Genomic DNA, 25,497 nt, shown 5'->3' on the forward strand with positions numbered 1-25,497 from the left:
TGCTCCTTGCTGCTATCAAATTGCCCTGTATATGACTTCATAAGCCATGGTATTAAGGGCGTAAGCGGGGTCTCCCAGGATCACAATGGGCATTTTGACTTCCTTTATGGTGATCATCTTATCCTGGAAGAAAGTCCCTGCTTGCAGCTTCTTGACCAGGCCAGTGTTCCGAAAGATGCATGCGTCATGCACCTTTCTGGATCAGCCTGTGTTAATGTCTGTGAAATGCCCATGGTGATCCACAAGCACCAGGAGAACCATGGAGAAATACCCTTTGCATTTAATGTACTAGGTGGTCTGGTGCCAGAATTGGAATATGCGTGCCATCTGTTGTCCCTCCGCAGTTAGGGAAGCCCATTTGTGCAAAGACATTTACAATGTCACGCACATTGCCCAGAGTTGCGGTCTTTCGGAACGGGATGTGATTAATGGCCCTGCATGCTTCCATAAACACGAATCTAACTGTAGACTTTCCCATTCCAAACTGATTAGCGGCCGATTGGTAGCAGTCTGGAGTAGCCAGCTTTCACAGTGCAATCGCCACACACTTCTCCAACGGCAGGGCAGCTCTTATTCTCGTGTCCTTGTGCCACAGGGTTGGGGCGAGCTCCTCACACAGTTCCATGAATGCGGCTTTCTTCATCCGAAAGTTCTGCAGCCACTGCTCGTCACCCCAGATGTGCATCACGATGTGATTCCACCACTTAGTGCTTGTTTCCCAAGCCCAAAAGCGGTGTCCCACTGTGGTCAGCACCTCCATGAATGCCACAAGCAATCTCGTGTCATAGCTACTACGTGTGGCAAGATCAAAGTTGCACTCCTCTTGACTTCGTAGTTTTAGGAATAACTCCACTGTCACTTGTGACGTGTTGTTCAGAGCGAGCACATACTGGTCAACAGATCAGGATCCATTCTTGCAGCCCGGAGAGGCAGGGAGCGTGATATACAAACTGTTGATAGATGGCGCCAAATGCGGACAAAAGCACAGGGATTTCTGGGATGTGAAGCAATGCATCACTGGTCATTGGGACAGGACCCAGGATGCCATGTGACCCCCTCCGCCTTCCCACAAGTCTTAGTGGCAGAAGAGAAGGAGGTGCTCTGTGGGATAGCAGCCCAGAGTGCACCGCTCTGAATATTGCTGCAAGTGCCACAAGTGTGAACACGCTATTGCGCAGGCAGCTGACAGTGTGAACACAGAACAGCGGTTTCCCTTCATTTCTCTCTGAGCGGCGCTGTAACTCTGCCAGTGTAGACATGCCCTTTGTTTCAAGATGCAGGATGCCTCATGCTGTTTTCCCCTTCCTGTGGGCTTCCCCACCCCTCTGCTGATTTCTGTGTAAATGGGGCTTCTGTTGCTTTTGATCACACCTTGCTTAATTGGATTGGAGACAGTTAGACAGCTGCCTTCTCTCCTGTCTGGGATAGAACCTGTTTCTTCCTGTTTGGCCACAGACTTTAAAGCATAATATCCTTATAAATCTGTATTTTTGTACACAGTGTTAATATAATTCACGATATTAATCACCAGTGTGCCATTAGCTTTCAGAAAAGACCTTAATCTGTATACCTTTATAAATACAGTTATATTGTATACAGTCAGTTGGTTCAGTTGCTTGTCACAGGTTCAGCTCCCTTGTCTTTGTGGAAAAGTAAAAAACAGACCAAGTTTCTCTCTCCTGCTGGGTGTAGATACTATGCTGTCTCCTCCCCTACTTGTTTCATAGTTTTGTTTACCTGATATATAAAAATGGACCTTCATTGTCTCTGCCTGATGACTGGGCTGGTCAGAGAAGCAAATACACATTCCTTTGTCTATGGCAGACCTGTTTATCAACTCCCCCTGACAAGCCTGGTTTCAACACACTTTAATTCCAGCATGCATCCATAACTCGTAATACATATCACATATATCATGTAAGAATCTGACTTATTAGCTTCCAAATCATACCTCACAAGGTATATTTTGGACCATTATTATTACAATAGAGTGTAGGGTGGGAACACAGAGCTGCTTGGGGTCAAATCTCCCCCTTTACAAAACTGCAGGAGGTTTAGACACTGACTAACCCAGAGGCAGCAGGTCAGTCATCTTTCCTGCCCTGTGCATTTGCTAACATATTTTCTTTCGCCTTGATATTGGAGAAATCTTTTTTGTCACCTTTTGTCTGTGTACAGCCTCCGGGGCATATCATCAGAGGGTACCCGTAATTTCACCTACAGGGTTGGCTACACTTGTGAGTTAGAGCACATTAAAGCAGCCCCGGGTGCCCTAACTCATGAGGCTTCCACACTGGCAAGGCACGTACAGCACTCTGACTCCATGGCTGGAGTGCTCCTGGTAATCCACCTCCACGTGAAGCGTAACATTTGCTGAGCCCCGGCTGCAGCGCCGTGGCGCCAGTGTGGGCGCCCTGGTCTATTATGCGCTCTGATCGGTCTCCAGCAGTGTCCCACAATGCCTGTTCTAGCCACTTTGGTCATCACTTTGAACTCTACTGCCCTGCCCTCAGGTGACTAACTGTCAGACCTTCCCTTTAAATTATCCGGGAATTTTGAAAATCCCCTTCCTGTTTGGTCAGCAAGGTGTGGAGAGCTCTCGGCAAATCTTTCCAGGTGACCATGCCTCCACGTGCCAGGCAATCCCCAGTATGGAGCAATGGCGAGGTGCTGGACCACATCAGTGTTTCGGGGGGAGGAAGCTATCCAGTCCCAGCTGCGCTCTAGCCATAGGAATTACGATACCTTCGGGCAGATATCAGACATGATGGAAAGGGACCATGACTGGGATGCGCTGCAGTGTAGGTTAAAGTGAAGGAGCTGCGGAATGCCTACAGCAAAGCTCGTGAGGCAAACCACCGCTCTGGTGCTGCCCCCGCTACCTGCCGTTTCTACAAAGAGCTGGACGCAATACTTTGGGGTGACCCCACCACCGAAGACCACCATGGACACTTCAGAGCCCAGTTCAACAAGGCAGGAGGAGGAGGAAAGCAGGAGTGAGGGTGCTGAGGAGGAGGAGGACAGCCCGGCATCCCTAGATGCATACCGCCAGGAGCTGTTTTCAAGTCAGGAGGAAGGTAGCCAGTCGCAGCGGACAGTGATTGGGGAAGAACAAACACCAGAGGAGGTGCACGGTAAATGGCTTTTATTTTGGGAAGGATTTCCTTCCCGACCCCAAATATGGCGATCAGCTAAACCCTGAGCATATGGGCAAGATTCATCAGCCAGATACTACAGAAAATTCTTTCCTGGGTAACTCAGATCCCACCCCATCTAATATCCCATCACAGGCCATTGGGCCTATTTACCATGAATATTTAATTACCAAAACCATGTTATTTCATCATACCATCTCCTCCATAAACTTATCGAGTTTAATCTTAAAGCCAGATAGATCTTTTGCCCCCACTGCTTCCCTTGGAAGGCTATTCCAAAACGTCACTCCTCTGATGGTAAGGCTAACATGTCCGTGCTACTGTGCCGCGATGAGCATGGGGACCATTGCTGCACACAGGCAAGCTGCATATGGACCAGGGCGGAAGCTGCATTATAGTAGAAGACCCTTTCTTGCTTCCAAGGTGACCCTCAGCAGCGAGATATCTTCCAGGACGAACTCATCCTGTGGAAAATGTGGGGACAGTGTTCAGTATAGGGGCCCCCTGCAGCCCTTGGCTCTCCCCAAGGCACAGAATCCTAGAGGCCAGTATGGCTGTGAAACAATCAGTCATGCTTGACCCTGTGTTTACTCACCATTTTGGGGCTCCTGTGAGTTATGTTTGCTCGCTTTGGGACAGGCAATTTCTGCTATTGTGTACACTGTGCTCCTCTTTAAGTACGGGCAAATCATTGCTCTGTCTGGTGTGAACAATGCTGCCTCTGTTAAGTGTTGCATTTTGCCAGATGCAATCTTGAGATCTCAGCAGTCCTTGTTATCACCTGCTGAAAGACTCCAGAGAATCAGGAAGTGGCCACATAGAAGCAAAGAGGACATGCTGCATGAAATAATGCAGCAGTCTCTTAATGAAAATCAAAAAGTGCAGGAGTGGTGGGAGAGTGAAAGGTGGGTCCACCAGCAGAATGCGGATTGCCAGCACCAAAGCACGGAGTGGCTGCTAAGCAGCATGGAGCACCAAGCGGACTTGATACAAGTGCTCGTAGTAGTGCAGGCAGAGCGCTTCCACACCCGTCTTCCCCCCCGCCCCCCCAGCCCTTGTCCCAAAACTTTCCCTTGTGTCCCCACGTCACCACCGACCCACTTTCCACAACATCTGGGTTCTTATCATCACCAGCTGCCTCCAGCACTTGTAGCTTCACCACCCAACCCCGCAAACTACGACCCTTACCCACTGCATTCAACCCCCATCACCATGCTTTTTAGCTAGCCTGAAGTACAGCACTCATTGCACAGCACTCCAGACAGGAAGGCTGAGTATGATAACGGGACATACGCAAATCTGTGATTGTCCTGTTCCCCACCCCACACCCTTCCCTCATCCCAAACAGCACAGATGTGTCATGTCCTTTTTGTTTCCCAAACAGTTTTCTTTTCAATAAATGAATTTTATTTTCAATAAACAAATTTTTTGGCTTTGAAAACGTTCTTTAATATTGCATTAAGTAAAAGATACCATAGCCCAGGAAAGCAACAGGCACTGCAATTCAGTGCATCATATGTAGCAAACACAGATGCCTGCTAACGTTGGAACTACTGCACTTCACCCTTGTGCAGGGCATCAAACATTACTGGTGGCTTTCAGCCTCAAATTGCTCCCTCAGGGCATCCCTAATCCTTGCAGCCCTGCGCTGGGCTCCTCTAATAGCCCTGCTCTCTGGCTGTTCAAATTCAGCCTCCTGGTGTTGAACCTCCGAGTTACATGCCTCAGTGAATCATTCACCCTTCCCTTTACAAATGTTATGGAGGGTACAGCACGTGGATATAACCATGGGATGTTGTCATCGGCCAGGTCCAGCTTCCCATACAGACAGCACCAGCAGCCCTTTAAATGGCCAAAAGCACACTCCACAGTCATTCTGCACCGACTCAGCCTGTTGTTGAACTGCTCCTTGCTGCTGTCAAGACTCCTGTCTAGGGTTTCATGAGCCACAGCATTAAAGGGTAAGCGGGGTCTCCAAGATCACAATGGGCATTTCGACTTCCCCTACGGTGTGATCTTCTGGTCTGGGAAGAAAGTTCCGGCTTGCAGTTTCCTGAACAGGCCAGTGTTCCAAAAAATACATGCATCATGCACCTTTCCAGACCAGCCTGCGTTAATGTCAATGAAACGCCCACGGTGGTTCACAAGCACCTGGAGAACCATAGAGAAATACCTCTTCTGATTAACGTACTTGGAGGCTAGGTAGGCTGGTGCCAGAATTGGAATACACATCCCATCTGTCGCCCCTCCACAGTTAGGGAAACCCATTTGTGCAAAGCCAGCCACAATGTCATGCACGTTACCCAGAGTCACAGTTCTTCTGAGCAGGATGTAATTAATGGCCTTGCAAACTTGCATCAACACGATTCCAACTGTCGACTTTCCCACTCCAAACTGATTATCAGCCGATCGGTAGCTGTCTGGAGTCGCCAGCTTCCAGATTGCAATAGCGACCCGCTTCTCCACCGGCAGGGCAGCTCTCAATCTTGTGTCCTTGCGCCCCAGGGTGGGGGTGAGCTCAGCACACAGTCCCATGAAAGTGGCTTTTCTCATCCGAAAGTTCTGCTGCCACTGCTAGTCATCCCAGACTTGCATGACGATGTGATCCCACCACTCAGTGCTTGTTTCCCGAGCCCAGAAGCGGCGTTTCACTGTGGTGAGTATGTCTGTGAATGCCACTAGCAATCTCGTGTCATATGCGTTATGCGAGCCGACATCATTGTTGGACTCCTCACTTCAGTTTGTAGCTTAAGGAGTAACTCGACTGCAATTCGTGACGTGCTAGCGAGACCCATCAGCATATTCCTCAGCACTTCAGGATCCATTCCCACAGAATGAAAGTGAAGACGGAGCGCTCAGTACAAAAAACATTAAAATTTGGCACCAAATGTGGACAGAAGGACAGGGATTGCTGGGATGCGAAGCGATGCATCACAGGGTGTTGTGACAGGACCTAGAATGCCCCACACCCTCCCTTCCCCCTCTCCCACCTTCCCACAAGCCACAGCACCAGAATGGGAAGAGGTGCTCTGTGGGATAGCTGCCCATAATGCACCGCTCCCAGTGCCACAAATGTGGCCACACCAGTGCACTTGCAGCTGACAGTGTGAACACACTGCAGCACTTTCCCTGCTGCAGTCTCTGAGGGTTGGTTTAACGCACAGTGCTCTACATCTGCAAGTGTAGCCATGCCTTTACTCTGTCTCTCTCGCTTGCTGTTGCTGCATCCCGAACTTGGTTGTGTGAAGTAGGCTCTGTCCCTGGGAGAGAGCAGAAATGCAACGACTAAGTAGGCAGGCAGGCTGCTAATGTTCCCATTCTTAGTTAATTGTTCCCATTCTTAGTCAATTAAGGCTCCTTTACCTTGCCAGAGTGTTGTAAAGGAGCCTTGTTGTAAATCAGAGTAATCCTCAGCTAGGAAGGATCTTTCTTGCTTTTTTCCCTGTGCCAGAGAGGCACAATGGGGTTAGATTACAGGTCAGGATCTATTGTACTTATCCATTTAAAAAAAATGTAGGACAGTGATTAGCAAAACTGTCTGACTTCCATGGGTAAAAAAAGTCTGAGCAATTTAAAGCAACATTCTACTTTATAGAACATCAAACACCAAAATAAAAGTAATGTAATTTAAATGAAAATCCAGGATTATAACTGGAATGCAGGGTATTGGTTACCAAGTATTTGTAACTTAACTTTCATGTGTTTAGGAAATGCAGAACAGTTGTGATATTTTTTTTCAGTATGGTAGTTTAAATAAATTTCCAAAATAAGTGAAACCGATGTGATTATATTGCATTATTTTGACAAATAAAATATGCAGACATGCGTGGGTTTTTTGGTGCAGAATTCCCCCAGGAGTACACTGTCACGTTTTAAATAAATATCATGACATTAGTATGTGCGGTGTAATGAATATGTCAGGCCTGAGAAGAGTTGCTGATACAGAGTAGTGAACTACAAATGGGCATCCATCACACTTCTACCTTCAGACTGAGGTCCTTAGAGCACTGGTTCTCAACCTTTCCAGACTACTGTACCCCTTTTAGGAGTCTGATTTGTCTTGCATACCAAGTTTTACCTTGCTTAAAAACTATTTGCTTACAAAATCAGACATAAAAATACAAAAGTCACAGCACTGAAAAATTGCTTACTTTCTCATTTTTACCATATAATTATAACATAAATCAATTGGAATATATATTGTACTTACATTTCAGTGTGATACTTGAGCCTGTTTTTCACTTGAGCTTTGTCTGAAGCCCAAGCCCTGCTGCCCAGGGCTAAAGCCCTGCTTGCCACCCCCTAAGGCTGGCCCTTCACTTGCAACCTCCTAAACCTATCCTGTGACACCCCCACCCCTAGGGTTGCAGCCACCAAGTTGAGAGAAACTGATCTAGAGGAGTTGAGTATTTCCTGGAAGATCTTTGAGTACCCCCAGGGGTACACATACCCCTGGTTGAGAACCACTGCCTTAGAACAGGCATCTGTGGGGTTTTTTGTTTGGTATTGGAGTTTTCTTGCTTACGTGTACTGTTAGTACTGCAGACAGAGTTGATCAAGTCAGCCCTTGATCCAGAGACATGAAAGGAAAACCTAGTTGGTTGAGATGCATATGGTCTCATAGTATGAGTGTTGAGCTGGGATTTGCTTTTTACACTTGTGGGGGAGTGAAATGGATTCTCTTTTGCCATGCATATCAATAGTTTTACCTAAATAGTGTTAGTGCTATCTCTGCCACCAATGCTTCTGGGGCCTTTGACCAGTCATACAGAGCTCATGCCTCATCCGCTTTATTTAGAGCAGGGGTTCCCAAACTCGGTTTATGGCTTGTTCAGGCTAAGCCCCTGGCGGGCTGTGAGATGTTTTGTTTACCTGAGCGTCTGCAGGTACGGCTGCTCACAGCTCCCAGTGGCCGTGGTTCGCTATTCCTGGCCAATGGGAGCTGCGGGAAGCCGTGGCCCTCACGAGGCAGGCATCTGCAGTATCCATTGCATCAGAATATGCATCTTGGATGGGAAACTGCAATCCGGTGTTCTTTAGCAAATAATTTTAATGTTATGGATTTTTCTGTTTTTTTAAGAAAAAAACTAGGAAATTCCCTTTAAACATTTTTTTATAAAGTATATCAGAGAGGAAATGCTAACCTTAAGGTTGCCTGTGAAATCTTAACTCTCTCCTCTTGTGCATATACAATACTATGGTCTAATTATATGCTCTAAATACTAGAGCTGGGAGAATAATGGGTTTTTTGGTTTGCTGGCAATTCCAAAAAAAACCCCAAACTTGGTTTGGGTTGAAATGATACTATTAAAAATTAAAATAAAACTTTGTTGGTTCAGGTCCAATGAAATGATTTGTTTTCCCAAAACATTTTTGATTGAGTCCTTTTTTAACGTTTTTAATTTTTAAATAAAATTAAAGGAAGGTTTGAAATGAAGATATGTCAAATCAAAACATTAGGTTCTGAAAATGTCAAATTGAAATGTTTGTTTTTGTTTTTAATCGAACCATTTTGTGAAATTGATAAGAGTTTGTGAAATCTGCATTTTTGGATAAAATTTCACATACCTCTACTTTATTCCTCAGAGCCTTTGCCTCACTCATTAAATAGTTTTGAACTGTGCTCAAAAAATGAGATGGCCTGGACCAAATTGTTTGCAGTCACAACACTGTAAATGCATTACAGTGAATTCTGAATTTATTTTGTCAAGCTGTCTGGAGTGGCTCACGAACATGTGAATCAACCTCAGGGCAGACTGTTACAAACCAAGGCACAAGTCCTAAACTGGTTGTGTTTTATAATTAGATTGCACCAATAAAGTATCAAGTGTGAACTCCTCAAGCACTATAACAGCTTTAACGTGGAGTCACAGCCAGTCCCCTCGGGCATCTGTCTTGTCACCCAGGCAAGCTTGCATTTGAAAAATCATAACAATATTCAGGTTACTCCCAGTCCCAAAGGACCAGTCGCTTACCGCAAGTCACTTGTATCTTCGATCTCTCACTAAAGACAATGCTTGTAGCCAGTCCTGTATTAAACTAACTAAAGTTTAATGTCATTAGGGCTAAGCAACTTGGGGAGCCCTTGCTTATGCTTAGAAATATTGCTCTCTCCAAATTCCAGGCAGCATAGTGATACAAATCCTTCTAGTCAGGAATTTTTATTCCCTTCCCTCAGTGTTCAAGCTGTGGTGGGATAAGGGCTTGTGTATGTACCCTCTCCATAGGTGCGGGGGAATCAATCAGCAAAGTATTTTGTCCACTGATGTTCCAGTGGTTTGTCTGGTGTCTGTAGGCTGCCTTTTGTTCGGGAGGAAATGACATCTTTTCTGGTAAACTAGTATTTCCCTCCTGGTAATGCTTTTCTCCTGACTGCTGGGGTTTGTAAGTCTTAGCAAACATTTTTATAGTTACAGAGCAAACACTTAAATATTACCTTGTAACATGGGATACAGATATTAGTAAGATTAATACAAGCAGCATCCTACATACATTTCATAAAAACTAAACACATTCTTATAACTCTGTTTAACAATACTAACACACAGGTGACCCAAACTGGTTTCCAGCTATGCATTTTTCAATATTCAGTGAGGACCAGAGCTCTTGGCCTGAGCTGGCACCTGGTCTGCCAGCACTGCATATATCATTGTAAACATGAGCAGAATTGAGCCCTTAATGCACAGGAATAGACAATATGTGGTCCATGAGATGAGGGATCCCTTCATTACTGCCTGTAGTGATTCTTGTTAGTTTGTATAGAAAATCCCCTTTGTTTCCCCTTCCTTGACCTGGTCCATCTTTCTGTCCTTCAGGGGTGAGCTCCTCTTATGAACTAATACTTTGTCAGGAATTTGCAGTACTTCTCAACACTGGCAAAAATGATGGTCTATCTCCACTATGCATATAAAAATAGAATTTATGAACTTTGTGTGTGTGTGTGTGTATATATATATATATATATATATGTGTGTGTATATATATATATATATATATATATGTGTGTATATATATATATAAAAAGCAGAGCTTCTAGTACAAAGAGTCAAGAATAATAAATGATCTGGAGGATGGTGTGGATTGCACTCTCAGCAAATTTGCAGATGATACTAAACTAGGAGGAGTGGTAGATACGCTGGAGGGCAGGGATAGGATACAGAGAGACCTAGACAAATTGGAGGACTGGGCCAAAAGAAATCTGATGAGGTTCAATAAGGATAAGTGCAGGGTCCTGCACTTAGGACAGAAGAACCCAATGCACAGCTACAGACTAGGGACTGAATGGCTAGGCAGCAGTTCTGCGGAAAAGGACCTGGGGGTGACAGTGGACGAGAAGCTGGATATGAGTCAGCAGTGTGCCCTTGTTGCCAAGAAGACCAATGGCATTTTGGGATGTATAAGTAGGGGCATAGCGAGCAGATCGAGGGACGTGATCGTTCCCCTCTATTCGACATTGGTGAGGCCTCATCTGGAGTACTGTGTCCAGTTTTGGGCCCCACACTACAAGAAGGATGTGGAGAAATTGGAGAGAGTCCAGCGAAGGGCAACAAAAATGATTAGGGGTCTGGAACACATGAGTTATGAGGAGAGGCTGAGGGAACTGGGATTGTTTAGTCTGCAGAAGAGAAGAATGAGGGGGGATTTGATAGCTGCTTTCAACTACCTGAGAGGTGGTTCCGGAGAGGATAGTTCTAGACTATTCTCAGTGGTAGAAGAGGACAGGAGAAAGAGTAATGGTCTCAAGTTGCAGTGGGGGAGGTTTAGGTTGGATATTAGGAAAAACTTTTTCACTAGGAGGGTGGTGAAACACTGGAATGCGTTACCTAGAGAGGTGGTAGAATCTCCTTCGTTAGAGGTTTTTAAGGTGAGGCTTGACAAAGCCCTGGCTGGGATGATTTAATTGGGGATTGGTCCTGCTTTGAGCAGGGGGTTGGACTAGATGACCTCCTGAGGTCCCTTCCAACCCTGATATTCTATGATTCTATGAATACTTCAAATAAAAGAGAGACTGTAGCTGTGCGTCAGTTACTAGTGGCTTTTGCTTTCCTTACCTTATATTTTTCTAAATACTCTGATTTCTAGGTCTTGATGCAGAGCTATATTATGTGAGGAATGATCTTATTAATCACTATGCATTGTCCTTCAATCTGTTAATACCCAGCGAGACCAACAGTCTTCATTTCAGTTGGCATGCTAAATCCAAGGTAAGCATAAATAGAGTTTGCATTACATACCTTAATATATGAATATGTCTTGCCTAGATTTTAACAAAAGGTCAATGTCAGTAGTCGGACCACTTTTCTGCTCTTTTCTTTGCACAAATTAGAAGATGCTAGCGCATAAAAGGATATGCTGTTTAGTTTTTTTATTTATACAGCCAGAGTGAACCAACTAATTGTGCTCAAGAAGAAATTAAAGACTGAGAAGAAAAGGGCGTGGCTTGTTGGATACATTTCTAAAGTGTTCCGAGTATTTTTAAATAAGTGTTCTTTGGGGCATCATCCTTTTTACTTCAAAATTGATACATTTATAGGTAACCTGTCAGTTGGTATACTGGCAGTGAATTAAACATGAAACAGGCAGCTGTGAATTAAGGCCTTTGAAAACTTTGAATCTTGTGTTCTGTGGATTCCTAGAAAAGACGTTGCTTGAGGGAAGAGAGGGATCTATTTGCGTGGTATTTAGAGATCATTAAATCCCAATAAGATGGAAAGGAAGTCATCTTTTATTTCATGTATCCATTATAATTGGAGTGCGCAGCAACACCTGTAGTAAAGTTTGCCTATGCATTTCCATTTTAAAGCATTTTGATTTACTTATTACTTCAACTTTGTGGCTGAAGTTTTTGCAGCTGAAATTATCTGTCTAGTCTCCGTGAGGGTAAATGTTTTTGTAAAACTTGAACCACAGTTGTTTTGCTGGGTTTGAGTAAATTAATACAAATGCTTGACATATATAAATAAAATCTAAAGCAGCGGTTCTCAAACTTCAGCAACCAGTTTTGGGCCCCCATTTTGATTTGAAAATTTTTGGGCCCCCCCAATCCTGCCTGTTTGGACCCAGACCCCCCCCCCCCGCCCCACCTCTTTCTCCCCTGCCCCTCACTCAATTCCCCCTCCCTCTGCTGCTGGCTTTCCCCCACCCTCACTCACTTTCACCATGCTGGTGCAAGGGGTTGGGATGAAGGAGGGTGCGGGCTCTGGGAGGGAGTTTGGGTTGGGGGGTGGGCTCCTGAAAGCGACGGCACATCTCTCTGGCAGGGGCTCCTAGGCAGGGGGGTCAGGGGTCTCCATGCGCTGCTTCTGCCCACAGACACTGTCCCTGCAGCTCCCATTGGCCGCAGTTGCCGGCCAATGGGAGCTGCGGAGTCGGTGCTTGGGGTGGGGGCAGCACACAGAGACCCAAGGGATCTCAGAGATGTGCCAGATGCTTCTGGGAGCAACAGGGAGCCAGGGCAGGCAGGGAGCCTGCCTTAGCCCCTCTGCAACTCTGGATGGGGAGGAGTTGATCAGCGGGGCTCACAGATCCCTTGAAGTACCCTTGGGGGATCCCCAGAGGTCCACAGACCCCAGTTTGAGAAACGCTGCTTTACATACTCCAAGTTGCAGGAGTGTGCATGCATGTGAATTTTTAGTAGGATTATTTCTGAGCTACTGTGTGCATGCATTTGCAGAATCATAGAATATCAGGGTTGGAAGGGACCTCAGGAGGTCATCTAGTCCAACCCCCTGCTCAAAGCAGGACCAATCCCCAATTAAAGCATCCCAGCCAGGGCTTTGTCAAGCCTGACCTTAAAAACCTCAAAGGAAGGAGATTCCACCACCTCCCTAGATAACCCATTACAGTGCTTCACCACACCCCTAGTGAAAAAGTTTTTCCTAATATCCAACCTAAACCTCCCCCACTGCAACTTGAGACCATTACTTCTCATTCTGTCATCAGCTACCACTGAGAACAGTCTAGAGCCATCCTCTTTGGAACCCCCTTTCGGGTAGTTGAAAGCAGCTATCAAATCCCCCCTCATTCTTCTCTTCCGCAGACTAAACAATCCCAGTTCCCTCAGCCTTTCCTCATAAGTCATGTGTTCCAGACCCCTAATCATTTTTGTTGTCTTTCACTGGACTCTCTCCAATTTCTCCACATCCTTCTTGTAGTGAGGGGCCCAAAACTGGACACAGTACTCCAAATGAGGCCTCACCAATGTCAAATAGAGGGGAACGATCACGTCCCTTGATCTGCTGGCAGTGCCCCTACTTATACAGCCCAGAATGCTGTTAGTCTTCTTGGCAACAAGGGCACACTGTTGACTCATATCCAGCTTCTCATCCCCTGTAACCCCTAGGTCCTTTTCTGCAGAACTGCTGCCTAGCCATTAGGTCCCTAGTCTGTAGCGGTGCATGGGATTCTTCCATCCTAAGTGCAGGACTCTGCACTTGTCCTTGTTGAACCTCATCAGATTTCTTTTGATCAAATCATCTGATTTTTCAGGTCCCTCTGTATCCTATCCCTACCGTCCAGCTTATCTACCACTCCTCTCAGTTTAGTGTCATCTGCAAACTTGCTGAGGGTGCAGTCCACACCATCCTCCAGATCGTTAATGAAGATATTGAACAAAACCGGCCCCAGGACTGACCTTTGGGGCACTCTGCTTGATACCAGTTGCCAACTAGACATGGAGCCATTGATCACTACCCATTGAGCCCAACGATCTAGCCAGCTTTCTATCCATCTTATGGTCCATTCATCCAGCCCATACTGCTTTAACTTGCTGGCAAGAATACTGTGGGAGACCGTGTCAAAAGCTTTGCTAAAGTCAAGAAATAACATGTCCATTGCTTTCCCCTCATCCACAGATCCAGTTATCTCGTCATAGAAGGCAATTAGATTAGTCAGGTATGACTTGCCCTTGGTGAATCCATGCTGACTGTTCCTGATCACTTTCCTCTCCTCTAAATCCTTCAGAATTGATTCCTTGAGGACCTGCTCCATGATTTTTCCAGGGACTGAGGTGAGGCTGACTGACCTGTAGTTCTCAGGATCCTCCTCCTTCCCTTTTTTAAAGATGGGCACTACATTAGCCTTTTTCGAGTTGTCCGGGACCTCCCCCAATCGCCATGAGTTTTCAAAGATAATGGCCAATGGCTCTGCAGTCACATCCGCCAAATCCTTTAGCACCTTTGGATGCAGTGCATCCGGCCCCATGGACTTGTGTTCGTCCAGCTTTTCTAAATATTCCTGAACCACTTCTTTCTCCACAGAGGGCTGGTCACCTCCTCTCCATGCTGTGCTGCCCAGTGCAGCAGTCTGGGAGCTGACCTTGTTCGTGAAGACAGAGAGGCAAAAAAAGCATTGAGTACATTAGCTTTTTCCACATCCTGTGTCACTAGGTTGCCTCCCTCATTCAGTAAGGGGCCCACGCTTTCCGTGACTTTTTTCTTGTTGCTAACATAGCTGAAGAAACCCTTCTTGTTACTCTTAACATCTCTTGCTAGCTGCAGCTCCAGGTGTGATTTGGTCTTCCTGATTTCACTCCTGCAAGCCCGAGCAATATTTTTATACTCTTCCCTGGTCATTTGTCCAATCTTCCACTTCTTGTAAGCTTCTTTTTTTGTGTTTAAGATGAGCAAGGATTTCAATGTTAAGCCAGGCTGGTCGCCTGCCATATTTACTATTCTTAATACACATCGGGATGATTTGTTCCTCTAACCTCAATAAGAATTCTTTAAAATACAGCTAGCTCTCCTGGACAGTAGTTGAACAAGTTTTTAAGGTTCAGGGTCTTAAAATGGAAACAGACCTTAACTGTAGTTGAGCCTGTAGTTTATAGCCTTCTTATACTGAAACTTACTAGGTGAGTGGTAATGTCCTTTTTGATTTCTTAATTCCCATAGATTGAATTAGTTAGCTTTTGAACAAATAAACTTAATATATTGGAGTTAGCCATATTTTAAGTATTTTTAAAGGATTATTTAAAAAAAACAAACACAATTCTGGCCTAAATTTTCAAACATGATTAGTGATTTAGAGTGCTTTTGGATGTCCAATTTGAAATACTATAACAGAGCCTGATATTCAGAGTACTGAGCAGCATGCCTTGTGAAAATCAGGTGAGGTGATGAACTTCAGGTACTTTAAACTCAAAAATTTTGATTAGTGATTTTAATTTTATGTGTCAAATAAAAATTGCTTGAAAAGGTGTTAATATTAATTGTTTTATCATTGGAGTTTTTTAACCTTCTCCCACATACTGTTACAGGTTGAATATAAACTGGGATTTCAGGTAGATAATGCTATGGCTATAGATATGCCTCAGGCGAACATTTCTGTACAAGGAGAAGTCCCTCGTGCATTATCAGGTAAGTAAACAGGCTTTCTGCTTTGAAGGCACATGCACAGTACTACCATGAATACTGTTTTTCTGGCACTCAGTAACATTTCCTAGTTTCCCCAGAAATGCATACAATAAAATTTTGTGTAACTTTAGTTGTACGTAACATATAAGATACAACAGTTATGACACATCTAGATAATTCTGTATATAGAAAATCTTAACGTTTGTATCTCATTTGATTTAGATGCACTGAGATATGCGATAAATTTTATTTTCTGAAACATGCTAAACAAAGGAAAATCAAATAGTGAGAATTCCAAGCTCTTCTGATTGTATGCATTTTTTTTTCCTGTTCGCTAGTAGTTTAGCAGTATGTTTCTATCAAACAAATATTCAGTATTTATCAAACAAGTATTCAGAGTGAATGATGATGGCTCCTTTTTAGAAGGCAATTATAAGTTGATGTGCTCAAGAATAAATCTCCTCCTTCCCCCCTTTTTGGGGAAAAAGGATACAAATTTTCCTGAGAAGGGAAGCATCGCATTCCAAGAATATATAGAAGGTTCTTATTCCAGTTTGGCCAACAGTTGTGCAGATTTTAATCCCACTTCTCTAGTTTATAGACACGTAACTTAATGATTGCCTTTTTAAAAGAAAAGTAGTAGAAATAAGTTTAACATGTTAAGGACATTGATGCGTTGTAAAAAATCAAATAAAAACAACTATTTGGTGTATATTCATTCTTCTCTAGAACATGTTTTAGAAATAAAACTGCATTGTGTGGGATTTTCACAAACGCACTCATCTGCTGCTGCAGAAGCAAAGTAACAGTTACTGTGCTTAATTCTGCACTGTCTTGTACCCTTTGGAGTTGCTTGAACCTGTGCGCAATGGATGTAAAATGCTGCTGTTTTGCATTTTGTATCTTTTTTTATCCTTTTTGTACAGGTAAGCAGTAGAGTCAAGCCTATTATTTCTGCAGTTGCTCTGATATCACCGATGCTGGTACATAGCCTTGAAAACAAACCTAGTCATGTTAATTTAAGCTAGATTCCCAGACAGATTTGCTCAGGCCAGTTTGGGTGCTGTCAAAAAGGCCACCTTGATGGTTTTAAAAAATAAAAGGAAATTAAGGGGGGAGGGATATCTCAGTGGTTTGAGCATTGGCCTGCTAAGCCCAGGGTTGTGAGTTCAATCCTTGAGGGGGCCATTTAGGGATCTGGGGCAAAAATTGGGGATTGGTCCTGCTTTGAGTAGATGACCTCCTAAGGTCCCTTCCAACCCTGATATTCTATGATTCTAAGCAGTTCTGTGTGTGTTCCTCACTATCCTTGGACCACACTGAGCCTCTGCATGTGATTCATTAATATTTGGTAACTGCAATGCAGAGTGACTAACCATTGTTTACCCACAGATACTGTTGGGTTTTTGAGATCTGCAAACTTCAATTTCAGTTGTTTAAATGTATTTGACAGCTGCTACCTAAAATGCCATGTGTTCCCAGAAATTACCCAGTTTGAACAGCAAAGTGAAATTCTAGGAAAATGCTTGAGTTTAAAAAAAAGGCAGCAGAATCCTGCATCACTTGAGGATTGTATTAAAAAATGGTTGAAATGTAGTGTAAACAAATGTCTGACTCTAATTTTCTATTTGCAGTGTTTCGTGTTGAACTCTCCTGCACGGGCAGACTAGACTCTGAGGTTACAATATTAATGCAGCTCAACTTGACAATAAATTCCTCAAAAAATATCACAGTCTTAAATTTCAAACGAAGGAAAATGTGCTACAAAAGTAAGACATCAAGCTTCCAAGATTTAGCAACTTTTAGTGTTAAAGGAGAGGAAAAAGGAGTGAGGGGGGAGAGATTACGGTGATGGGTATGGAATAAGAATCTCTCAGAATGAAATAAAATGTTTCCCAGGAACTTGAGAATAGAGGGAGGGATTGGTAAGATCTCTTGCCTTCCAGAGAAATAAGGGAAATTTGGATGAAGGAGGATGATGGGGGAACAAATAAATATTCTAAATTTACACAGAATTGGGAAGGCAGGGCAGCTGATGGGCTTTAATTGAATAACTGGCTTTGTATTATGACAGCGGTTCCCAAACTTGTTCTGCCGCTTGTGCAGGGAAAGCCGCTGGCGGGCCGGGCTGTTTACCTGCTGCATCTGCAGGTTCAGCCGATCGTGGCTCCCAGTGGCCGCGGTTCGCTGCTCCAGGCCAGTGGGAGCTGCTGGAAGCGGCGCGGGCTGAGGGACGTGCTGGCCGCTGCTTCCAGCATTTCCCATTGGCCTGGAGCAGCGAACCGCGGCCACTGGCAGGTGCGATCGGCCAAACCTGTGGGCACGGCAGGTAAACAACCCGGCCTGGCCCGTCAGGGGCTTTCCCTGCACAAGCAGCGGAACAAGTTTGGGAATTACTGTATTATGGAGATAGTAACTGCAGTTTCATAGTTATGACTAAGTTTTGCATTTAAAGCAGGGATACCACCACTTATCTCTGGAAAAAATAGTCTCCCCAAAATTACATCATTTTAAATATAGAAAGGCTTTTCTGAGAATTTAAAAGTAAATCTTATAAAGTAAGTTAAAATGATCTTAAAATGGGTCACTTAAAGTTGGCACCCTGAGAATCTTTTTTGTCCTTTATGATCTCACTAAAAAAAAAAAAAGATGCAGACTTTTCAAACTCCCCATATAGTTAAAACACTGAAACTTGGAGAGCAAAGCTACATTTGAATATTTTTTTGTGCGGATTAATGCTTTCCTTTTTTTGGGGCGGGGGGGGGCACTTTTCATAACTGAAGACTTTTTTCTTGAGTCTGCAGCCATTTTGAAAGAGGGTAGGCTTTGGAGTACTGTAAAGAATGTTTTTCTTTAATCTCCTATTCTCAGTAGACTGCTCTTAGCAAAGATGATCACTATTTTGGTTCGCTTGCTCCTCATAATTCTTCAGTCTCATGATAGCATTTGGTGGGGTGTGTGTGTGTCTGTCACCGTCTACCCTGAGGGCAGACTGACTTCACTTCCATTTGGTTATGAATTTCCAAATGGAAGTTCTTAGAAAATGTGAGCAGAAAGCAGTTAAGCCGCTTCTCGTACAATAAAATTAGTGCAAGGAGAGTGAAAGCTGACATTTTGCAGGAAAGTAGTTCTTACTGAAAAATGCTTTTCTGATGAAAATAGGTTTTGATGACTTAGGATAGTTTGAAAAATAGCCATTTGTGTATCAGTAGTCCTTAGATTTTGAGAATTTGTGGACAAAGGATGTCCAGTATCATTTTCCCCACCCATAGTAGTTAAGTACTGGATTGGGAGACTCAGCTGAGACCAGACATGGCAAATTCAGTTTTGAAGGAGAATTTTTGAGAGTTAGGAGCATGACAAAACATGATTATAGTGAAAATCTGAAATTAACATTAACAATAGGTTTTAATTCAGTCTGACGAGTTAGGAAAACACTTTTTTATAGAAATGGACAAGGTGATTCAGTGTAAAGGAATTACAATACAAAATGTGTACTAGAACTTCACATTTTTCTCTTGTCGATTTAGAATTTGAACAAGAAGTAAAAACTCCAACATCTGACAAAAACAGCAGCAAAGCTATTTGTAAGTAATATTAAGGGCACTTATTCGTTTTGGCGTAACTTAACAGGAACCTTGTGATATATCTTCTTTATGAAGAGAATGATGTGAAAACAGTAACTTCCATGAAATTCAGATTTTAGAGACAGGCTTTTCGCAGTTTTCTTAACTCCATTCTTCTGTTCAGTCAGCAATATATAATGAGGGTGAGAAGGTGGTGGTCTGGGGTAATCACAATTTTTGCCCGATACATGACTCCAGAGGTTTTGGGCTATCAAAGCCAATCTGTTTCTGACCTTTAGATTTAGAATCTGTTGTGTGTGCCATTTAACTTGCTGATGTAAATGTGCAGTGTGAAGTGGCTTCGGCCCTTATTATCTCCCTCACCGTGTCCCAAGTTGGAAATGCCAACCACAGCGTGTTAGCACCTGTTGTGGTACCCAAAACATAAGCATTTCGTAAAAATTCTTGTGGAACTCAATGGGCAGCTTTATTCAGTTTCCTGTGGTGCTAATTTTTTACTTATCCCTTGCACTTTTTTTTTGCCTAATATGAGTGTTGTTTAAAAATGATGGGGGGTGGGTAGGGCCCTCTTCCTAAAATAGGAGTAGGTCTTGCCTTCTTTTGGTGCACACACATGGCAGCTTCTTAGCACCGTAGAGGGCAGGCATGACAGGCAGCCCAGTGGTTGCTAATTTGTGCTGGTCTCCAGGAATCAGTGCAGTTGAGGTTGGTTGGTTGAAAAGGCTTAATCACCTGCAAGTGCTGCTGCATTAAACAAGGAGTAGGACAGGTACCAGGGATCCCACCCATGAGGCTTGTTAAAGGCAGAGAGTAAGATACCCTTGAGCTACAGGCTAGGGAGTCTTTAAGTTGCAGATCAGTTCACGGCTGGGGGACGGGGGAAGGCGCACAACTTCTGTGCACTAACTCCATACTTCCCTCAAATATGAGGTCTTAAGTGTGATTCTCCGTGACTGAATTAGATTTCTCCTTGCTGCAAAGTTATGCCTCTTTACAATTCCACTTGCTGTAGTGCAGTTTCTACCTAAGTCTGCAAGAATGAGTGCAGAGGGTCAGAAGCAGGTGGCTGGTTTGATTGCAGCTCTCCCACTTCCCCCATGTATACTTTGGTAGCGATAGCATTTTTTGTGGGGAAGGGATTGTTAGTTTCCAGTAAGCAGTCTCCCAAGACCAGCGGTTTGGAGGCCCACTTCTCCCTTTGCATGTAGCCTGGAGAGCACCAGGGTGTCCTTGGTGAGTATATGATGGCACTGATTGGGTTGCTGGTCCATGGGCTTGTCTACACTGGCAGGTTTTTTCGATGAAACTAATGTTGACAGGAAAAAAATCGACAAAAGCAAAGTTGCCAAAGTGAGTCTGCATTTGCTCCCTCTGTCGCCAGATCGTGTCCACGTTCGGGGCACCATTGTTGACAGCATGAGCAATGCACTGAGGGTATGTATCCCACAGTGCCTGGTGACACCATCTGTCGCTAGATGTTGTGGGAAGGAGGAAACGGAGCGCGGCAAATCCTGGGACATTCAAAATGTCCTGTCTTGCACCGCTTTGTGTCCCAACCCTCCAATGGTTTCTGGCTTTCCTTTTGCACCGTTTTTCCAACTGTCAGTCTTTGTAGTAGCCACCAGCATCTGAAGTGAGAGAGGATGGATCCTGCACTTCTCTCCTATGCACTGTTAACTGTTGGGAGGACATTGCACATGGCAGCAGAGTTACTCGCAAAGTTACTGACAGAGGATGAATCACAGGCACCCAAGTGTGATATGGACAGCAGCAACTTATCAGTGCTTTTGGCATTCACAGAGCAGCTGCATACGGTAGACCGTCACTTTTGGGCTAGGAAAAAAAGCACAGATTGGTGGGATTGCATTGTCATGCAGGTGTAGGATGAAGACCAGTGGGTACAGAACCTTAGAATGCATAAAGTAACCTTCCTGGAGGTATGTGCTGAGCTGGCCCTTGACCTATGGTGCAAGGACACCAGAATGAGAGCTGCCCTTTCCAGACTGCTACTGGTCAGTTGCAAATCAATTTGGAGTAGGGAAGTCCACTGTTGGGGCTGTATTACTCCAGGTGTGCAGAGCAATAAATCTCATCCTGCTGCGGAGGACCGTGACTCTGGGAAATGTGCATGAAATAGTGGATGGCTTTGCAGAGATGGGTTTCCCTAATGCTGGTGGGGTGATTGATGGCATACACATTCCAATTTTAGCGCCAGACCATCATGCCTCAGAATATATCAATAGGAAGGGATACTTCTCCATGGTGTTGCAGACGCTTATGGATCACCAGGGGTGTTTCATGGACATCAATGCAGGCAGGTCTGGAAAGGTGCATGACGCACTGATCTTCAGGAACAGTGGCTTGTACAGAAAGCTGCAGGTAGGGACTTTCTTTCCAGACCACAAGATCACAGTGGGGAATGTGGAAATGCCAGTAGTACTCCTGGGAGACCCAGTTTACCCCTTACAGCCCTCGCTCATGAAATCTTACACAGGGCCCCTGGATAGCAGCAAGGAGCATTTTAACAACAGGCTGAGCAGGTGCCGCATGGTAGTCGAATGTGCTTTTGGCTGTTTGAAAGCTCGCTGGAGGTGTCTCAGTGGCAGGCTAAACCTTACTGAGGAAAGTATTCCCGTGGTCATAGCCGCATGCTGCATTTGCATAATCTGTGCACAGATTTGCTCAGTCTGCAGCTGTATCAAAGACTTGAGTATCTCTGATCCTCCATGTTAGGGGGCTTATTCCTTCACCCACTTACTTCCCTGGTCCTTCTCCCATGAACAGAGAGCAACAATACCCGAAGTCCAAAGGTGCAAACAATTCGATGTTTATTGGGGTGAACTTCCAGCAAGCATGATTCCAGTTTCCTTCCTTAGTATCCTCCTTCCCAGCTCTGACACCACAAAGCCTTACACCTGTGTCCCTGTTCCCATTCCTGCCCTTAGCCAAACATGATTCCAACTTCCTTACTCCCATTCCCTGTTCCCATTTCCCCCTTTAGCAAAACATGATTCCAATTTTCTTACCCCCATTCCCTGTTCCCATCTCACACACCCACATGCCCATGCCCACCCCCACCCACACCCCAGTCACTTCCTCATTGACTACAGATTATATAGTAAAACTTGAGTTCTGCTTAGCTATACCTTAACCAATCATTTTCCTGAAATTTAACTAACCAATCCTAACATATTGTAACATGATTATGTAACCAATTATATCCCACCACCTCAATTAGTTTACACCCAGCAAAATTAATTATACAGCACACAGGAACAATCACAGAACCAGACAGAGATTATACAGACAAACAGCAGCAAAGTAGGAACTATAATGACAAAACAATACAGAAGTGAGGATTTCACATCCCAGCTATTGATAAGTGAGTTCTTGCCAGACAGGATGCTATCAAACTAAGTTTTCTTTTACATTTTCTAGGCACTTCCCTTTCTCTGGAGGTGATAGGAATACAATCCTGTCCTGATAGTGCCTAACAGCCCAATAGCACCTTATTTCAATGTGACTAGTTTGGAATGTGAGGATGTGACCGTTCGCTTCCCAGCTTATGGCTGCCTCTGCTGCTTAGCCAAAGGCCTTAGCCTAAGAACAGGGCCTCAGACTGTCACAGTAAGAGAAGGACCTTACACCAGCAGACAGTGATTTTGATTCTTTCTTTTATAGCTCTATCACTAGCCAAGTGATAAGAATACACCTAAATTCTTAGAGTATAGGCCTTTACAGACAGGCCTGAATATCTATATAATCTATATCCTGACGTTTATCATCCGCTCTGTCGCTTGCCTAGCAAATGCTGCATTCTCTTTTCTGTCCTGACTTCGGCTTCCCAGCACTTTTGTGTTCCCTGGTCTCTCTCTCATCACGCTGCAGCACCTCGCGGAACATGTCTTTTTTGCTGCGTCTCGGTTTCTTCCTTATCTGCCAAAGCCGGTCAGCAGGAGTGACTTACAACAAAAGTCCAGAGTTCCTCAAGGTCTCGGCTGCTGTAGACAATGCACAGAAGAGGGATTGTTACATTCCAGCAAATGATTGAAACATTTCAGTAACAAGGGCCTTTTGCAACTGGTAGCAATCACTTTCACTAGGCAGGCACAGAGCTCCACGAGCACCCCAATCATGGTGAGTGTCAGGAGTGGCGGGGGAAGGTGGTTGTGGGTACGAACAAAACGGACACCGTTTGCAGGGAACTTATTCTCAAATTATCACACACTTTTTCACAGGCGGCCAACCTGCTGGCTGACATCTCACTGCTGCGGGTAAGCAGGGAAACCAGGGCACAACTACTGCATGCTTGCGGTTTTCACCCCGGTCTATATGCAGATCAGCTATGTGCCACTTTGGTCCCAGTTCCAGTGATTGCAAAATGGCATGGTACAGTTTCCTACAATGGGGGAACTAACAAGGCTGCAATCCCTTGGAATCTGCAGCAGAGGATTAACAAGTACTGCCTGGAAACTTTCCAGAGCTCCTCTCTGGGGGATTCCCTGCAGGTCTCAATGTCCATCGACACCCTGCTTGGCCATGTAGATTAGCTACCCAGGGCAATGTCCAGCTTACATAAAACACTACCTACTCCCACTTGTTGATTCCCTACACAAGCCATAGCAACTTACCCAGCATCTCATCTGCTTCCTGCTCCCCGTAGAGCACTTCTGGAGTGGAGAAAAGTTCCTGGCTGTCTACCCCACTGGGTGACCCCGCTGGGAGCTTCACATTCTCTTCTAGCTCCACTTCTTCATCCAGAATGTCAGCTTCCGGGTTACCCCCTCTTTCTGCTGCCTCCAAGGTATCCATGGGGCTGTCGACGATGGAGGTAGTGTCACCACTGAGGATAGCATTCAGCTCCTTATAGAAGCGGCAGGTCTTAGGTGCACCATTGGAGTGATGGTTTGCCTCCCGCTCCTTATGGTACGCCTGCCTCATCTCCTTTATCTTCACTCTGCACTGCTGCGTGTCCCGATCATAGCCCTTTTTGCACAAGCCTCGAGAAATTTGCCCATATGTGTCCCGATTCCTACGGATCAATCTCAGCTGCTACTGAACAGACTCCTCTCCCCATATACTGATCAGATCCAACAGCTCAGCGGTGGTCCAAGTGGGAGCGCGTTTGGTGCGATAGCCAGCCATGCTCACCTGGAAAGCCAGCAAGCAGGAAATGAGATTTAAAATTCCTGGGGCTTGCAAGGGGGAGGGGGAGGTTGGCTGCAGGGCAGCAGAGTTCAAACCGCTGACCAGAGAGGCAGCATGGGAATTGTGGGACACTTTCTGGAGGCCAGTAAATGTGGGGGGAAGGCGTGGTGTCTACACTGGCTGTTTGTCGACAAAGGAAGTGGAAAAGACAAAAGTCTCTTGCAGGGGTGGAAGTTTTTTGTCGCCAAAATTGTCCATTTTTTTCCAACAAAAGTCCCATTGCAGTGTGTACAAGGCAGTTTTTGGTGACATAACTTGTCAGTGTAGACAAGCCCTCTGTCTTGGACTTGGCTTAATGCAGGAAGGTTCTGGGAGATTTTTCTTGTTAGAATGTTGTGATCTTTTCCTGAGTCTGCTTACTCTGTGTTGTACTGACCCCTACTGGGAAAACAGTCTTTAAATCTTTGCTTAATGGAAAGCTTAAACACTAAGACACATCAGGGCTGCCTTTCTTTGGTCCTGTTCTTTTAGACTGGTGTAAAACAAATGCTAGTATTAGACTGAATTAAAAACACAAACACATTCCTTGCACAATCATATATGAACTAATTTGAAATTGATAAATGTAATTTCTCTCTTTTTTGGAGAAAAGTACATTTCAATGACCTGTTTTACCCTTCCATTTCAGTTGATCCTGTAAATGCTGCTCCCACCACTTCTACCCGTGTGTTTTATATCAGCGTAGGAGTTTGCTGTGCTGTTATATTCCTGGTGGCTATAATATTAGCTGTCTTGCATCTTCATAGTATGAAAAGAATAGAGTTGGATGACAGGTAAAGTACACAATCTTCTTTTCATATACAATTGTTTGACATTTGTGAAGGTATCTGTGTGTTATGTGCAAAAAGAGACACATACACTGATAATCACTTTTAAAAACTGAGAAATTAATTGTCACTGTTTGCTTGTCATAATACTTTCCTTCCTTTCTTGTACTTAGACAATTTTGTCTTCTGACCTCTGATCTGCATAACTGGGTTTCTTGATGTAAGCTCGCTAAGGTGGCAACAGCAACAGTCCATAGCACTGGATAAGTAAAAGGCAATAACCTGGAATGCTGGCAGTTTGGGTGTCCTCCAGTTAGTCAGAATGCAGTGGTAGCTCCTCTCTGGCTTCTTTTTTTTTGCAAAAGCTGATCATGCTTTGGCACGTCTCTTCAGACTTGTTTAATTTGAAGCTGTCAGTATTTTCTCC

At 44.5% G+C, this 25,497-nt stretch overlaps 1 protein-coding gene across 5 annotated transcripts in view; it reads left to right on the forward strand.

Moving 5' to 3' along the window:
• RYK (receptor like tyrosine kinase) overlaps positions 1–25,497 on the forward strand; it is a 174,579-nt gene that overhangs the window by 42,023 nt on the left and 107,059 nt on the right. For 4 of the 5 annotated variants that reach the window (XR_012160844.1, XM_073360374.1, XM_073360370.1 and 1 more), the window contains exons 2-6: positions 11,238–11,359; positions 15,412–15,511; positions 17,143–17,277; positions 19,039–19,095; positions 24,932–25,076. Coding sequence is in view for 4 of the 5 variants with exons in the window: in XM_073360374.1 (XP_073216475.1) it covers positions 11,238–11,359; positions 15,412–15,511; positions 17,143–17,277; positions 19,039–19,095; positions 24,932–25,076 (559 nt within the window). In the remaining variant the exon portion in view is untranslated. The remainder of the gene's footprint in view (positions 1–11,237; positions 11,360–15,411; positions 15,512–17,142; positions 17,278–19,038; positions 19,096–24,931; positions 25,077–25,497) is intronic. The other variant, XM_073360373.1, reaches the window with a different exon arrangement.

Source organism: Lepidochelys kempii, chromosome 9, assembly GCF_965140265.1.
Source record: "Lepidochelys kempii isolate rLepKem1 chromosome 9, rLepKem1.hap2, whole genome shotgun sequence".
NCBI lineage: Eukaryota > Metazoa > Chordata > Testudines > Cheloniidae > Lepidochelys > Lepidochelys kempii.